This window comes from Manis pentadactyla, chromosome 8 (assembly GCF_030020395.1).
Source record: "Manis pentadactyla isolate mManPen7 chromosome 8, mManPen7.hap1, whole genome shotgun sequence".
NCBI classification, from domain to species: domain Eukaryota; kingdom Metazoa; phylum Chordata; class Mammalia; order Pholidota; family Manidae; genus Manis; species Manis pentadactyla.
Window position 1 is genome coordinate 35,069,667 of NC_080026.1, and position 18,439 is coordinate 35,088,105.

General features: G+C 38.4%; 1 protein-coding gene across 3 annotated transcripts in view; it reads left to right on the top strand.

The window, feature by feature from the left end:
* The window catches only part of ZRANB3 (zinc finger RANBP2-type containing 3), a 329,605-nt gene that overhangs the window by 245,217 nt on the left and 65,949 nt on the right, over positions 1–18,439 (top strand). For all 3 annotated transcript variants that reach the window (XM_036886644.2, XM_036886643.2, XM_036886645.2), the window contains 2 exons: positions 11,244–11,363; positions 14,354–14,473. In XM_036886644.2, the coding sequence (XP_036742539.2) occupies positions 11,244–11,363; positions 14,354–14,473 (240 nt within the window). The remainder of the gene's footprint in view (positions 1–11,243; positions 11,364–14,353; positions 14,474–18,439) is intronic.

The following is an 18,439-nucleotide window of genomic DNA, read 5'->3' on the forward strand; positions in this document are numbered from 1 at the left end:
TAGCCCATTATATAATTGAACTATAGTAACTCTAAGTCTTTATGAACCAGTGATTGGAAGGAGCTGGGAGCAGGAGGCTTGAGCTTTGGCTTCAGCTGTTTCTGGTTTTAATGAGGAGGGAGTCGCACTGGTGGAGGGAGTCTGGCAGAAAACACTTGCTCTTCAGGGAGGGAAGGCATCTGAGATTGGGAATGCAGTGATTATATATTTTGTAAGTCTGTAATGGATGGTAAATGAATGTATCTTAAAAATACTCCAATTTGACATGTACTTTTTTGAAAGACTTATCACAGTAAATACAGCTCTTTACGCAAACATGCAGTTTATTAAAGTGGTTTGGTTACCATGGCAACATAGCTGGAATTTATAGCTCCTTATTTTGAGAGGGCTTCATTTCTACTTTCTGATGCACTGAAATCCAAGGCTAACGTTTTTAACAGCCTCCACTCTCATTGTATGATGAAATCCTATTGTTTAGAAAATTTAGACCTACAAAATGTAGCTTGCAGAATCAGTCTTATGACTTTGTAGTCATATCCATGAATTTTAAATAGATGTTTTTCAATTTGAAATGCCCCTGTTTAAAATTTATTATTACCAAAGCTACATAAGATCATAGTTTAGTGAGGAGAAACAACCACTTCAAAAAATAACACTTCCCTAAACTTATTCCTCAGAGGCAACCACTTTGTTATTTTAGCAGATTTTTAAAATATGTATTTCAAAGCCCTCAATAATGTGATTATATTGCTTCTTAGTTAGCATTACTGCTTTTTTTGTAATTTTAATTGTCCTCAATCATTTGACTCTCTGAATATTTGAAAATGTCTTCATTCTACCTTTATTCCTGTTACTTAATTTAGCTGGTATAAATTATTAGTTAGAAATTATTTTCCCTCAGAATTTCTAGTATTGATGTCGAGAAAACCAACGCACTTCAAAATCTTAATTATTCTATTTTAATTCTTTATTTACCCTCTCTGGAAGCTTATAGAAACATTTTTTTGTTCCCAGTACTCTAAAATTTCATGATGTGGACCTTGCTCTAGGTCCATTTTCATCCATTCTGAAGAATCCTCAGTGGGCCTTCTCCATTTTCCATTTTGGAAACTCCTGTCCTTAAGTGCTCTAAAACATTCTCTATTTATCTGATTATTTCCTTTCCTCTATGTTTTAGAACTTTTATTATTCATACAATGCCCTCATGACCTGGTCCTCTGATTTTCTTATATTTTTATATTTATTATTTTCCATCTACTTTCTCAAAGATTTCCTCAGCTTAACAACTAGTGAATTTTTAATTTCTGCTATTTTATTTTTAATTTCCAAGAGTAACTTCCCAACTATTCCTTTTTTATATCACCCTGTTCTTTTTTTTATAAATGTAATCTTTTATAGTTTTCTTCTCTCTGCACTGTTTATCTGTTCATATAGGTCCCTTTCTATAAAACTCTGGTGATCCTTGGCTGTTTGCTCATATTTACAAGTAAGACCCTAAACACTGACTGGAAACTCTGTAAATGGATATGGCTTATAGATTATGGCCTTCAAAATAGGGTGATCTGACTAGGGTGTCTGGTGGAGGAACTTCCATTATCAGCATTTTAGTCTTTTATCTTTGGCTTGTCAGATTCCCCAAAAATGAATCATTTTATTTGATTCTGCTCTCCAGCAGAGAGGGCATAAACCTGTTTTTTCTTTTTGTGGAACCTGTGGAGGTAAGAAGGCCTTAGGGAGAAGGGCAGATCTCAGCATTTATTATGTGACTTTCATTTAATCCCCATGAATTTTGTAGGATAGCCTGCCATCAATGTGGGAGTCCTCTGTTTTACCTTCTTTAGAAAATAAATCACTAGTTTTCTGCCAGAATGATTTTGAGAAAGTCACTTATTGTGTGAAATAGGTAGTGAGAGAATAAGGATCAGTGTGGCATACAATCAACTATTTATACTTTCAACCAATCTTCCTGTTTTAGCCTCACCCCCGCCCTAATTTTTTGATGTATCATTTCCTAGCTTTTTTAGATCACCACATTGTAAATCAGGAGCTTTTCAATTTTGCATACTTCCACCTTAACAACTGTCAGGTAAGCTAATCAGGAAACCTGTCTACTTTATAGCTTGCAAAGTTTTGTTGCTATTGAGCCCTCCCCAGTTCTCCTTGTCCTATATACCTTGTGATCATTTACATACAGCATTGAGAGTGAGTGGAGGTTAAATGTGTTAAATTACTATCTTTTCCTAAGATTTCTAAGTAACTAGTTTTTAACAGTTAAGAGTCTCTATTCATATTTTAGATTTAATTCATCCTGTCCTCTTTAAATTTAATTCCTATTTAATTCATCTTATTGAATTCTCACTCTTAATAAGTAACTTTGTCTCAAGCTAACTAAGAAAAGGCTATTTAAGCCAAACTTTCTTGATATTCTCCATTCTACCTTACAATTTCTCTGCATCTCCACGTATACACACAGGCCCCCCTCCTGTGCTCTTAATCCCATCATTCCAGCCTCTTCATGACCTTCTACATCTTGGAGACAAGCTTAATCCCCTTTTCCATTTCTCTTAACCTATCTACACCTTAAATGACCAGTTTGTAAACCTACATTGGTTTCTTAGTTAAAAATCAACTTTCCGGGGCGGAGCCAACATGGCGGCGTGAGTAGGACAGTGGGAATCTCCTCCCAAAAACATATATACTTTTGAAAATACAACAAACACAACTAGCCCTAAAAGAGAGACCAGAAGACGCAGGACAGTGGCCAGACTGCAGCTACACCAGCGAGAACCCAGCGACTGGTGAAAGGGGTAAGATACAAGCCCCGGCCCTGCAGGACCCGAGCGCCCCTCCCCCCAGCTCCCGGCGGGAGAACAATAGGCAGAGCGGGAGGGAGACGGAGCCCAGGACTGCCGAACACCCAGCCCCAGCCATCCGGGCCAGAGCGCAGACACAGTATATGCCCAGGGGGCCCTGGATACTGGGAGAACAGGGGGTAAGACCTCAGAGCGGGTGCTGAAGCTGATGCCCCTGTGACAAAGAAAAGCGGGGGCTTTTTGAAAGTCTTAAAGGGACAGGGACTTAACAGCTTGACGGAAACAACCCAGGTCACAGTACAGCAGCTGGAAATTACAGGGAAAACCGGGTGCACTAACCCCCTGGGCAACAGCTCTGAGACCCCTCACGGAGGCAAACAGTCAAGCAGCCCCCCCATCCATCACCCCACCGGGCGCTGCGAAAGCAGAGAAGCAGCCTGAGACAAATTCCGCCCACAGAAAGGGAAATTTCTCCCTCCCGGCCAGGCAAGACACAAAGACCCAGTCTACACGCAATTACCCAACACAAGCCACTAGGGGTCGCAGTTGCCCCAGTAAAGAAAGGCCAGTAGTAAGTGAAAATTTTGGCCCTCCCAGCTGACAGTCAATAGCACCTGTCAACATGAAAAGGCAAAAAAATATGATCCAGACAAGACTAACCCAGACAGCTTCGGCATCTGCTACATCTTCCCCTGAGAAGGAATCTGGGGAGATAGATTTAGCCAGTCTACCTGAAAAAGAATTCAAAACAAAAGTCATAACCATGCTGATGGACTTGCAGAGAAATATGCAAGAACTAAGGAAGGAGAATTCAGAAATAAAACAAGCTCTGGAAGGACTTCAAAACAGAATGGACGAGATGCAAGAGACCATTAATGGACTAGAAAACAGAGAACAGGAACGCAGAGAAGCTGATGCAGAGAGAGATAAAAGGATCTCCAGGAATGAAAGAATTTTAAGAGAGCTGAGTGATCAATATAAAAGAAATAATATAAGAATCATAGGCATTCCAGAAGAAGTAGAGAGAGAAAAGGGGATAGAAAATGTCTTTGAAGAAATAATTGCTGAAAATTTCCCCAAACTAGGGGAAGAAATGGCCTCTCAGACCACAGAGGTACACAGAACTCCCATGACAAGGGATCCAAGGAGGGCAACACCAAGACACATAATAATTAAAATGGCAAAGATCAAAGACAAGGACAAAGTATTACAAGCAGCCAGAGAGAAAAAAAAGGTTACCTACAAAGGAAAACCCATCAGGCTATCATCAGACTTCTCAACAGAAACCCTACAGGCCAGAAGAGAATGGCATGATATACTTAATGCAATGAAACAGAAGGGCCTCGAACCAAGACTACTGTATCCAGCACGAATATCATTTAAATATGAAGGAGGGATTAAACAATTCCCAGACAAGCAAAAGTTGAGGGAATTTGCCTCCCACAAACCACCTCTACAGGGCATCCTACAGGGACTGCTCTAGATGGGAGCACTCCTAAAAAGAGCACACAACAAAACACCCAACATATGAAGAAGGGAGGAGGAGGAATAAGAAGGGAGAGAAATAAAGAATCATCAGATTGTGTTTATAATAGCTCAACAAGCGAGTTAAGTTAGACAGTAAGACAGTAAAGAAGCTAACCCTAAACCTTTGGTAACCACAAACTTAAAGCCTGCAATGGCAATAAATTCATACCTTTCAATAATCACCCTAAATGTAAATGGACTGAATGCACCAATCAAAAGACACAGAGTAATAGAATGGATAAAAAAGCAAGATCCATCCATATGCTGCTTACAAGAGACTCACCTCAAACCCAAAGACGCGCACAGACTTAAAGTCAAGGGATGGAAAAAGATATTTCAAGCAAACAACAGAGAGAAGAAAGCAGGTGTTGCGATTCTGGTATCAGACAAAACAGACTTCAAAATAAAGAGAGTAACAAAAGACAAAGAAGGACATTACATAATGATAAAGGGCTCAGTCCATCAAGAGGATATAACCATTATAAATATATATGCACCCAATACAGGAGCACCAACATACCTGAAACAAATATTAACAGAACTAAAGGAGGAAATAGAATGCAATGCATTCATTCTAGGAGACTTCAACACACCACTCACTCCAAAGGACAGATCCACCAGACAGAAAATAAGTAAGGACACAGAGGCACTGAACAACACACTAGAACAGATGGACCTAATAGACATCTACAGAACTCTACATCCAAAAGCAACAGGATACACGTTCTTCTCAAGTGCACATGGAACATTCTCCAGAATAGACCACATACTAGGACACAAAAAGAGCCTCAGTAAATTCCAAAAGATTGAAATCCTACCAACCAACTTTTCAGACCACAAAGGCATTAAACTAGAAATAAACTGTTCAAAGAAAGCAAAAAGGCTCACAAACACATGGAGGCTAAACAACACGCTCCTAAATAATCAATGGATCAATGACCAAATCAAAATGGAGATCCAGCAATATATGGAAACAAATGACAACAACAACACTAAGCCCCAACTTCTGTGGGACGCAGCAAAAGCAGTCTTAAGAGGAAAGTATATAGCACTCCAAGCATATTTAAAAAAGGAAGAGCAATCCCAAATGAACGGTCTAATGTCACAACTATCAAAATTGGAAAAAGAAGAACAAATGAGGCCTAAAGTCAGCAGAAGGAGGGACATAATAAAGATCAGAGAAGAAATAAATAAAATTGAGAAGAATAAAACAATAGCAAAAATCAATGAAACCAAGAGCTGGTTCTTCAAGAAAATAAACAAAATAGATAAGCCTCTAGCCAGACTTATTAAGAGGAAAAGAGAGTCAACACAAATCAACAGTATCAGAAATGAGAAAGGAAAAATCACAACAGATCCCGCAGAAATACAAAGAATTATTAGAGACTACTATGAAAACCTATATGCTAACAAGCTGGGAAACCTAGGAGAAATGGACAACTTCCTAGAAAAATACAACCTTCCAAGACTGACCCAAAAAGAAACAGAAAATCTAAACAGACCAATTACCAGCAACGAAATTGAAGCGGTAACCAAAAAACTACCAAAGAACAAAACCCCTGGGCCAGATGGATTTACCTCGGAATTTTATCAGACATACAGGGAAGACATACTACCCATTCTCCTTAAAGTTTTCCAAGAAATAGAAGAGGAGGGGATACTCCCAAACTCATTCTATGAAGCTAACATCACCCTAATACCAAAACCAGGCAAAGACACCACCAAAAAAGAAAACTACAGACCAATATCCCTGATGAACGTAGACGCAAAAATACTCAACAAAATTTTAGCAAACCGAATTCAAAAATACATCAAAACCATCGTACACCATGACCAAGTGGGATTCATCCCAGGGATGCAAGGATGGCACAACATTCGAAAGTCCATCAATATCATCCACCACATCAACAAAAAGAAAGACAAAAACCACATGGTCATCTCCATAGATGCTGAAAAAGCATTTGACAAAGTTCAACATCCATTCATGATAAAAACTCTCAGCAAAATGGGAATAGAGGGCAAGTACCTCAACATAATAAAGGCCATCTATGAAAAACCCACAGCCAACATTATATTGAATAGCGAGAAGCTGAAAGCATTTCCGCTGAGATCGGGAACTAGACAGGGATGCCCACTCTCCCCACTGTTATTTAACATTGTACTAGAGGTCCTAGCCATGGCAATCAGACAAAACAAAAAAATACAAGGAATCCAGATTGGCAAAGAAGAAGTCAAACTGTCACTATTTGCAGATGACATGATACTGTACATAAAAAACCCTAAAGACTCCACCCCAGAACTACTAGAACTGATATCGGAATACAGCAAAGTTGCAGGATACAAAATCAACACACAGAAATCTGTGGCTTTCCTATATACCAACAATGAACCAACAGAAAGAGAAATCAGGAAAACAACTCCATTCACAATTGCATCAAAAAAAATAAAATACCTAGGAATAAACCTAACCAAAGAAGTGAAAGACTTATATTCTGAAAACTACAAGCCACTCTTAAAAGAAATTAAAGGGGACACTAACAGATGGAAACGCATCCCATGCTCATGGCTAGGAAGAATTAATATCGTCAAAATGGCCATCCTGCCCAAAGCAATATACAGATTTGATGCAATCCCTATGAAACTACCAGCAACATTCTTCAATGAACTGGATCAAATAATTCAAAAATTCATATGGAACCACCAAAGACCCCGAATAGCCCAAGCAATCCTGAGAAAGAAGAATAAAGTAGGGGGGATCTCACTCCCCAACTTCAAGCTCTATTATAAAGCCATAGTAATCAAGACAATTTGGTACTGGCACAAGAACAGAGCCACAGACCAATGGAACAGACTAGAGAATCCAGACATTAACTCAGACATATATGGTCAATTAATATTTGATAAAGGAGCCATGGACATACAATGGCGAAATGACAGTCTCTTCAACAGATGGTGCTGGCAAAACTGGACAGCTACATGTAGGAGAATGAAACTGGACCATCGTCTAACCCCATATACAAAAGTAAACTCAAAATGGATCAAAGACCTGAATGTAAGTCATGAAACCATTAAACTCTTGGAAGAAAACATAGGCACAAACCTCTTAGACATAAACATGAGTGACCTCTTCTTGAACATATCTCCCCGGGCAAGGAAAACAACAGCAAAAATGAACAAGTGGGACTATATTAAGCTGAAAAGCTTCTGTACAGCAAAAGACACCATCAATAGAACAAAAAGAAACCCTACAGTATGGGAGAATATCTTTGAAAATGACACATCCGATAAAGGCTTGACGTCCAGAATATATAAAGAGCTCACACGCCTCAACAAACAAAAAACAAATAACCCAATTAAAAAATGGGCAAAGGAACTGAACAGACGGTTCTCCAAAAAAGAAATACAGATGGCCAACAGACACATGAAAAGATGCTCCACATCGCTAATTATCAGAGAAATGCAAATTAAAACTACAATGAGGTATCACCTCACACCAGTAAGGATGGCTGCCATCCAAAAGACAAACAACAACAAATGTTGGCGAGGCTGTGGAGAAAGGGGAACCCTCCTACACTGCTGGTGGGAATGTAAACTTGTTCAACCATTGTGGAAAGCAGTATGGAGGTACATCAAAATGCTCAAAACAGACTTACCATTTGACCCAGGAATTGCACTCCTAGGAATTTACCCTAAGAATGCAGCAATCAAGTATGAGAAAGATCAGTGCACCCCTATGTTTATCGCAGCACTATTTACAATAGCCAAGAATTGGAAGCAACCTAAATGTCCATCGATAGATGAATGGATAAAGAAGGTGTGGTACATATACACAATGGAATACTACTCAGCCATAAGAAAAGGGCAAATCCAACCATTTGCAGCAACATGGATGGAGCTGGAGGGTATTTTGCTCAGTGAAACAAGCCAAGCAGAGAAAGAGAAATACCAAATGATTTCACTCATCTGTGGAATATAAGAACAAAGGAAAAACTGAAGGAACAAAACAGCAGCAGAATCACAGAACTCAAGAATGGACTAACAGGTACCAAAGGGAAAGGGACTGGGGAGGATGGGTGGGTAGGGAGGGATAAGGGGGGGAGAAGTAGGGGGGTATTAAGATTCGCATCCATAGCGGGGTGGGAGAAAGGGGAGGGCTGTACAACACAGAGAAGACAAGTAGTGATTCTACAACAGGTTGCTACGCTGATGGACAGTGACTGTAAAGGAGTATATAGGGGGGACCTGGTATAGGGGAGAGCCTAGTAAACAAAGTATTCGTCATGTAAGTGTAGATTAATGATTAAAAAAAAAAAAATGCAGTTCCTATGTGGTGACCTCTAATGAGTTCTACACAATGATATAAAGGACATATAAAAGTGTAGGCAAAGGGTCTGTTTGTGTTTATACAGAGGATCAAAGCCTAATTTGGCTACCCCGAAAATGAACTAAGAAACGATATGAAAGAGAACTTCCAACATCAGCACTCTCGGGAAGACTCATGCCAGAAGATGATCATCAAAAAACCCCAACAAAGATCCACGCACTGCTACAGCTGTAGATGCACTCATCCCACCAGCTCCTGGACTTGCCATGGGAATGAAGGAGATATCTAAGCTGGCCTGTGCATACAGTAAAACAACAAATTTGACTGGATCTATACTGTTGGAACTCAACCAAGAATTAGGAGAAGTGCAAATTGTAGCGCTCCAAAATCTTACAACTACAGACTATTTACTGTTAAAAGAACATATGGGATGTGAACAGTGCCCAGGAATGGGTTGTTTTAATTTGTCTGATTTTTCTCAAACTATTCAAATTCGGTTAGATAATAACCATCATATCATTGATAAGTTTTCACAAATGCCTAGGGTGCCTAACTGGTTTTCTTGGTTTCACTGGAGATGGCTGGTAACTACAGGTATGCTTTGGTTATGTAACTATACTCCTATTATGTTAATGTGTGTGCGCAATTTAAGTAGTAGCTTAAAATATATACATGCTGAAGTTACTCTACAAGAAGAAATGTCAAAGAAATAATCAATCTTCCCATGTTTTCTCCCGCCTGCTACTTCTATAGCTTTTCTTCTTCCTTCCTAATTACAACGAATTCTTAAATAGAATTCGTGCCTCATATCAAATTTACCGAGTATCATAACTCCTCCAAGTGGTAAAGATACCTCAAGACAAATGCTGGGCATAGAAGCCACAGGGCATAAATATGCAAAGAAATAAAAAGCTAACCATTTCAAACAATAAGGCTTCTCTCTCACTTACCAACTTAACATTTCCCTGTATGGCCCCGGAAGATGACTGGTTAGCCAGAGACGGGTAAGATTCCTCAAGGGAGGAACAACCTAAGACAGGCACAGTCGCAGGGGGGTCATCAGGTGAGAAATTGGGGATCAACAGAGGTGAGGCTTAGAACCTCACCCCCCCTGTTCTGAGAGAAATCTTCTGCATATGTGGATGTTTTATTGCCCTTGTCTAGCTTGGATTAACACATAGTCTACAGGCACACACCTGATCATCTACATTTGCTCTCTTACAACACTAAACTATGTTTTCTACCTTTATGTTGTATCTACCTACCACTTCAGCATCTTATTAAAAATAATAAAGAGAGAAATGTGGTATCCACATATAAATCAAGTATAAAAATCAAATGTGTATTCATATTTGAACTGACTGTTTATAGTTCATAATGCATGAGCAAAACCAAAAGTTTCTGTGATGACTGCCCTTGTACTGTTCACCATGTAACTTATTCACTATGTAAGAATTTGTTCTCCATGTAAGAACTTGTTCGTTATGCTTCAGAAGATTGGAGACTGACGAAAATTAGGCTTGGGGTGGATTAATGATTGTGCATTGAGCATTGACTCCCCTATACAGAATTTTATTGTTGTTAACAACCATTTGATCAATAAATATGAGAGATGCCCTAACAACAACAACCAAGAAAAAGTACACACTTCCAATTGTAAAATAAATAAGCAACCGGGATGTAATGTATAGCATAAGGAATTTAGTCAAAATATTGTAACAACTTGGTATGGTGATAGCTGGTACTTAGAATTATCATGTATATAAATGTTGAATCACTGTGTTGTACACCTGAAACTAATGTAATGTAATACTGTGTGTCAACTACCCTTCAATAAAAAATAATTATCTAAAAAAAAAAAAAAAAAAAAAAAATCAACTTTCCTTAACCCTTAAGATTCAGTCCCAGTTTTCTTATTCTTATTTGGTCTTCCCTTAAAAAAAAAATCTATTCGTGCAGTTTTTTACCTTCCATTTTCTCCTTAACTCTATTCCACTTAGTCTTCTATAAAGCTTTTTAGAAAATTACCTTATAAACAAAATCACCATTTAAAAAACAAAACAAGCAAAAATAGACTCATAGATACAGAAAATAATCTGGTGGTTGTTACAGGTGGGGGCGTGGGAGGATGGGGAAAATAGGGGAAGGGAGCAAAATTAGTGAGACTGATATGTTGATGTGGGTGAGCATTATGCATGTTAAAATTCATGGAGCTATACATTAAGATTTGTGCATCTTACTGTATACCTCAAGAATTTGTAATAGTAAGATAAACAAACCACCAAACCCCTTCTTGGCCATAGCCTATTTGACTACCTATTTTCCATTGAAACTTTTTCTTCTGATTCTGTCTTATTCTTGCTTTACTTCTCAGGTTTTTTTCCCCTCTTGTCCTTCTTCTTTCCTAGATTCCTTACATGTAGGTTCTACTTCATTAGTCTATCTAGGAAAAAAGTGGTTAAAAATTCACAGAAACATACTGATTTTTGAGAAGTTTTCCTTGCTTTACTAAAAGAAAATGACATGATTTTCTAATAAATGTTTTTATGACACTAATAAGTTTCACTTTTAATATTTAGGCAGGTGCTGTAAAGGATTATATTAAGATGATACTTCAGAACGATTCACTTAAATTTCTCGTTTTTGCTCACCATTTAAGCATGCTCCAAGCTTGTACAGAAGCAGTCATAGAAAACAAGGTATGTTAACATGTTCTTCCATAAAATACTTTTTTAAGATGAAGATTTTTAATATGCTAAACATCAGTTATCATCTTATAATTGAGTGATCTTTTTGCCTTCTTTACATGATGGTATATCAGTTATTACTAGGTATTTTTCTTGCAAATTATAAATATTTATTACTACTGTGTTGATGATACACTGTTAAATTTTTCTCTTTCATACCAGTCTTAACAATTTTCCACTTATCTAATTATCTGGGTTGATTAAAATGTGCCGCCGTGGTAAGCTATGTGAGAATTCCTTTTCTGTTACTGGGTATGCCATTTGAGATTAGTATAGGAAGTTAAAATTAAAACTTTTATTTACCCGTGAGGCACGCTTTGATTGTGGTTGATGTCAAGGGGAAAGGAATAATGAATTCAGCCAATGTTAGTATCCAGCTGCAGTCATACCTTTTAAGCTTCCAGGCAGCATATTCTATAGAATGTGATTATTAAGATTTACTGGGGGTGAATGTGAGACATGCAGTGTAGGTACTCTGTCAGGTAAACTCCGCCAAATCTGCTGGCCTTGCCACATTTTCTTATCTCTACCTTGTTCCCCAACAGTCTGATCAGTGAGAGCATCTGCTGTTTTTTCTTTCAAAGTTTAAACTTGTCACTCTCTTTGTGTGTGGAGGGCTTTCAGAGATGCTCAGAGACAGCCAGAAGAAATTTCCTGACAAATTGTGTGAGTTTAACGTATGTGTAGTAGCAGAACCACTTGCCTGTGTAGGTAGATTTTTAAATGGAAGAATAAAGCCATGTTTTTTAAAACTTTGCATGCGTTTTTCAAGCATTCACTAATATGTTCATTATGATTACCGAAGAAATAATTCTGGTGTTTCTGTCATAGAAAGATTTATGATAATATAATACAGTAAAGTGATGTATATTAAAAGGTGCTTTCTTATTGATTATCATATGGTATCTGTAAAACATCTTCTGAGGAAGTTAATTAACCTTAGAAATATTTTTTAAATGATTGGGCAGTAAAATTAGATTCATAATATTTTCTTATTCTGATTACATTGTACCTTAAAACTACTGGAATCTATTCCAAGTATAAGTAATCTGTATCTTGTTCCTACTTCTGCTTAGCTGGTATGTTTAGGATCCCATTTAGCATCACTAAGAGTTAAAAATGTCATGGTGTTGGAGGTGAATTTCTCTGAAACTCTCCCTAGTCTAACAGTGTGTTTTCTTTAAAAAGACCCTCAGAAGATTTTTAAGTCTCCCTTATTGGACATTAAATGGATCACTGATAGATTTATGTCTGTTTTGTGAACTCATAGAAAGTTAATAAGGGACATTCTATTTAATGATTAACTTGACTATTATAAAAGTGAATATTCATGTCTCAACTCTTGAAAGTTATGTGTTTTCCATAAAAGTGCATATATAAATGAGACTATTTGAAATTCAGGGCTTATGCTTATTTTTACAAAGTTGAATAAAGTTCTTTTTAGCTATCCTAACATTCCGATCACTCCCTTTTCTCAACTCAATCATTCTTAAAAGAGAGCACTGTTCAGTTTAGTACTTAATGCTTTCCTACTTTTTAAAAATATGTATGGGTCATTTGACCCAGGAATTCCACTCCTAGGAATTTACCCAAAGTAAACAACTTCTCAGATTCCAAAAGACATATGCACCCCTATGTTTATTTTATCACAGCACTTTTTACAATAGCCAAGATATGGAAGTAACCTAAGTGTCCATCAGTAGATGTGGATAAAGATGTATTACATGTACACAATGGAATACTATTCAGCCATAAGAAAGAAACAAATCCTACCATTTGCAACAACATGGATGGATCTAGAGGGGATTATGCTCAGTGAAATAAGTCAGGCAGGGAAAGACAAATACCAAATGATTTCCCTTGTTTGTGGAGTATAACAACAAAGCAAAACTGAAGGAACAAAATAGCAGCAGACTCAGAGACTCCAAGAAGGGACTAGTTGTTACCAAAGGGGAGGGGTGTGGGAGGGCGGGTGGTGAGGGAGAGAGAAGGGGATTGTGGGTTATCATGATTGGTGCACATGGTATGTGTGGGGTCACAGGGAAGACAGTGTAGCTCAGAAAAGACAAATAGGGACTCTGTGGCATCTTACTACACTGATGGACGGTGACTGCAATGAGGTATGGGAGGGGACTCAATAATAAGGGTGGATGTAATAACCACATTGTTTTTCTTGTGAAATCTTCATAAGAGTGTATATCAATGATACCTTAATTTAAATAGTAATAAGATAAAAAATAAAGTGTTAAGAGTAGATATCCTTGCCACATCTTTAGAAGAAAAAATAAAAAAATAAAAAATAAAAATATGTATGGTTGTCCTGGTTCCCAACCTCAGTGGGATTGACCATATCACATATTTAAGTTTAAGAATGTGAAGAAAGAGCTCAAATGGTACCTTAGAAGAGATATTTCCCAGTTAATATTGGTATGTTTCAAAAATAAATGCACTACTCTTCATGAATACTTAATAAGTGGCAGAATCCTCTTTCTCCTTTCTCCCATATCTGGCTTTATTTTTATTTTAGAATTAGTGATTCTGTAACTTTAAAGTTGGTCTGATCCATCATTTTAAGTTTGCATATGAATGCATATTGATTTACATAAACTTACTGAAGACAACATTTAGCTTAATTCCTTTATGATTTATGGAGTTCCTGTTATGTACAAGGCATTACACTTGGCATTGATGATAGGAAGATGAATCAGACATAGATCCTACCCTCAAATTGATTAAAAGATTAAAAAATATGAAATTGTTAAGAAGCTACTGAGAAATACGGTTAAGATTCTTCTTGTATAACATATGCCAACCCATCATATGTTTTGTTTTGTGAACATTTCTGTCTTATGTGATCATAAAAAAAAAGCTATAAAATATATAAAATGAGATAGGTGCAAAGGGGCTTGACCTGATTTTGCCATTTCCCTTGTTGATATTAGACTCGTTACATTAGGATAGATGGAAGTGTTCCATCTGCAGAAAGAATACGTCTGGTTAATCAATTTCAAAAGGATCCTGATACTCGTGTGGCCATCCTGAGCATTCAGGCTGCTGGTCAGGTAAGAAATTTCAGGTCTAAATTTGGTGATAAAATGTCATTGAGATAATAAAAAGGCCATCAACCATAATTATAACTTTATACCCAAATAAAGGTGTAATAAATATACATTCTACTTTGAAGAGTGCCACAAAGTATAGTAGAAAGAGACCTCAAACCTCAATACCTCTGACTCAAATCTTCCTATATTTTCAGGAAACAGTTTCCTAGAAGAGTATAGTTAAGTTGATTTTGATACTTCTCCATGGCCTTTTTTCTTTACTTTGAATTTGCACAGAATTTCTGCATTCCTTTCTTATAGTACTTATCTTATTTGGCTGTTTTCTTCAGAGTCTGTGAAAAAAGGTGGCTGCAGGAAAAAGCATTTTTCTGTCTGAGAACTTTTTATGGAGTGTCCTGGTTTGTCCCTTAGAATTAAGTTTGACTGCAAGTAAATGACACCCAAATTAAGAATGACTGAAATACACAAAGATTTATTCTCTCATGTAGACAGGCCAGGGCTAACATGGTGGTTCCACAAAGTCCTTAGGACTGAGACCCCATCTGGCTTTCTGCTTCACCACTCCTAGCAGGTCTGCCTTATCTAAGAGGGCTGCTAGAGCTCCACCATCATATCTGTCAGATAGTCAATGCTATATTATATACTGTATTACAAAGGGATAAGAAAAGGACAGATAATCGAGGAGGCAATGACCACCTTTGCTGCACTGTATAAAAGGGAATCTTTCTGGACTTTTTTTCTGCTAACATTCTAAAATATTTTGATGTAAATGTCTAAGCTAGGATATTTAACGTAGGGAAAAGTAACTGAGTTTATTACTGTGTGTCCGACTTGGTATATCTGGCATCTGGAATCTGAAACAGGAGCAAAGATCTGCTTTTACGCAGCTAATAGATGTATATAAAATTGTATATAGACATATGCCTCAACAGCCAAAAAGCAAATAACCTTATTAAAAAATGAGTGGAGGATATGAACAAATAATTCTCCAAAGAAGAAATTCAGATGGTCAACAGGCATATGAAAAGATGATCCACTTTACTAATTATCAGGGAAATGCAAATTAAAACCACAATGAGATATCACCAGTTAGGATGGCCAACATCCAAAAGACAAACAACAACAAATGTTGGCGAGGATGCGGAGAAAGGGAAACCCTCCTACACTGCTGGTGGGAGAAAGGGGAACCCTCCTACACTGCTGGTGGGAATGTAAACTAGTTCAACCATTGTGGAAAACAGAATGGAGGTTCCCAAAAAAACTCAAAATAGAAATACCATTTGACCCAGGAATTCCACTTCTAGGAATTTACCCTAAGAATGCAGCAGCCCAGTTTGAAAAAGACATATGCACCCCTATGTTTATCACAGCATTATTTATAATAGCCAAGAAATGGAAGCAACTCAAGTGTCCATCGGTAGATGAATGGATAAAGAAGATGTGATACATATACACTATGGAGTATTATTCGGCCATAAGAAGAAAACAAATCCTACCATTTGCAACAACATGGATGGAGCTAGAGGGTATTATGCTCAGTGAAATAAGCCAAGCAGAGAAAGACAAATACCAAATGATTTCACTCATCTGTGGAGCATAAGAACAAAGCAAAAACTGAAGGAACGAAACAGCAGCAGACTCATGGAACCCAAGAATGTACTAACAGTTGCCAAAGGGAAAGGGACTGGTGAGAAGGTGGGGGTGGTGAGAAGGGAGGGATAAGTGGAAAATGGGGCATTACGATTGGCACACATAATTTAGTGGGAGGGGCACGGGGAAGGCAGTATAGCACAGAGAAGACAAGTAGTGACTCTATAGCATCTTACTATGCTGATGGACAGTGACTGTAATGGGGTATGTGGTGTGGATTTGATGATGGGGTGAATCTAGTAATCACAGTGTTGCTCATGTAATTGTACATTAATGATACAAAAAAAACTAAAATAAAATAAATCGTATATAGAAAGAAACTCCATGAAGATGAAGGAGCTCTAGCACTCACTGGGAGTTCTAACCAAAGGTGGCTTGTCTCAACACTTCCCTTATGTTGGATTAAACTTCCAGTAATCTGAGTTTTATATCTGTTAGAATATTCTGGCCATAGAGAATATCATCAAAAAGAGCTTAAAATTAGAAATAGAGTACTCACAGCAAGGGAAAGAAAAGTAAGTGGAAGCCAGGCAGGAGAATCTGGGAGTGGCTTGATAAAAGACTTCTTGAAATTAAGATTTTTACAAGGCACTCACATTTTATTCAAGGCTATATTCCTGAAGACCTTGTATTATTCAAAACTCATAAGTTGAACACTCCATAGGAATAAAGGAAAGTAGAAAGGGCTTTATCTCAGGACATGTCCATCTTCCACTGTAGTTTAGTAATATTTTAGAGTGACCCTGACCTTGCCAGGAAATCTTCCTTTTATTCTTGTCACATGATATTTTTTCACACTTATAGGTGATTCTCCTTAACTACTGCTTCTTACTTTTCAGCATTATCTCTAATATTTTGTGGTGTTTCCTGTCCTAAATAGCAGCACAGTTCAGCATGGTGGTTGTTTAGCTCTCTGAATGCTTTCATCCCTTCTAATTTCTGTTCCAAAGTGATTGATGAATGAATTTTTCAACTTGAGAGCTAGTGCCACCAATTAATGAATGCTAGTATGATACAAAAATATTTTAATTTAAAATAACATATTAAAAGAACAGCACGTTGGTCACAAAAGTCATTCACACACAGAAATTGCAGTGTGTGTGAACATCAGCATGGATTAGATGATACTCCCAAAGGATGGTAGGTGTTTCTGTTGACCACCTAACATCATTTACTATTATGGGGCAATCGATAAGCATGGTTCACATTTCACTTAGCCTACTAACTTTAAAATCATACATTTTTGGATACATTTTAATTTGAGGAGATTTGCATTATTTCATATACTGATTATAAAATGAGTTATGATTTTTAATGTCTCACTAGTTCAAACTGATATTGAAGGGCCCCCACCAGTAAGATGGCGAACTTCCGGCTTCTCTTCCGGGTCCTCAGTTCCCGACAGCGCCACCTAAAGACCTATCACCTCTCTCCCCACTCCCACTCCCAGCACCTAACCAATAGCCACCAGCCCCGTAGAAGTAACACCACAATCACCCCATGCCCCTTCCTATATAACCCAGCACCTTTCCCTAATAAAGCGGAATTCTCCGATGAATTGCTGCTGTGTGTTGCTCCTTTCCTTTCATTGGTGCCGAAACCCGGGAGACGGGACAGCCCAACTGGGCCCCGTCTTCCCCCCCGACACCAGCAGCAGCTTGCCCTCGTCCTCTTTTTCCGGCGCTGGCTCCTCACACTCACCACTCCTCTTTGGCCTTTAGGTAAGTTTTCCCCCAGAGTGGGCCGCTCTTCCCCGAGCTATCACAGTGCCATTGACCGTGATCGTCCGGCAAGGCCCTGATGCTCGGGGATGAAGAAAGAACTCTCCCCGCCTCTGGCCTTCACGGCTGCTGCAGACCCTCAGGCCCCCCCTCCAACAGCCATAAACGAGGTGACTCCTTTGTGGGTGAGAACGCTCCCTTTTCCACTCCTTCCGTTTTACCTGCCAAAATCCGTTCTGTCCGCCGAAAACTCCTAGTACAGGTACCTCGGACTCCGGCGCTCTGCCTTCTTAGAGAAGTCTGGGTGACGACCCACACTTCCTAAGAAACCGACTCGTATACGAGTTTCCACAGACCCCCAAGGATCATCGGGGACGCCCTTTGTCTCCTTGCGGTCTGTTCCCAGTCCGAGGATCTCCATTCGTCTTCCCCTGTTTGTCTCCTTCTCTGTCCTTTAGCCATGGGAGCCTCCTCATCCCTCCCTGGAAGCTCACCTCTTGAATGCCTGCTCAAGTATCTAGTCACCCTCTCCCTGACGCCTGATATAAAACCAAAACTTCTCCACAAATACTGCTCCCAAGATTGGCCAACATAG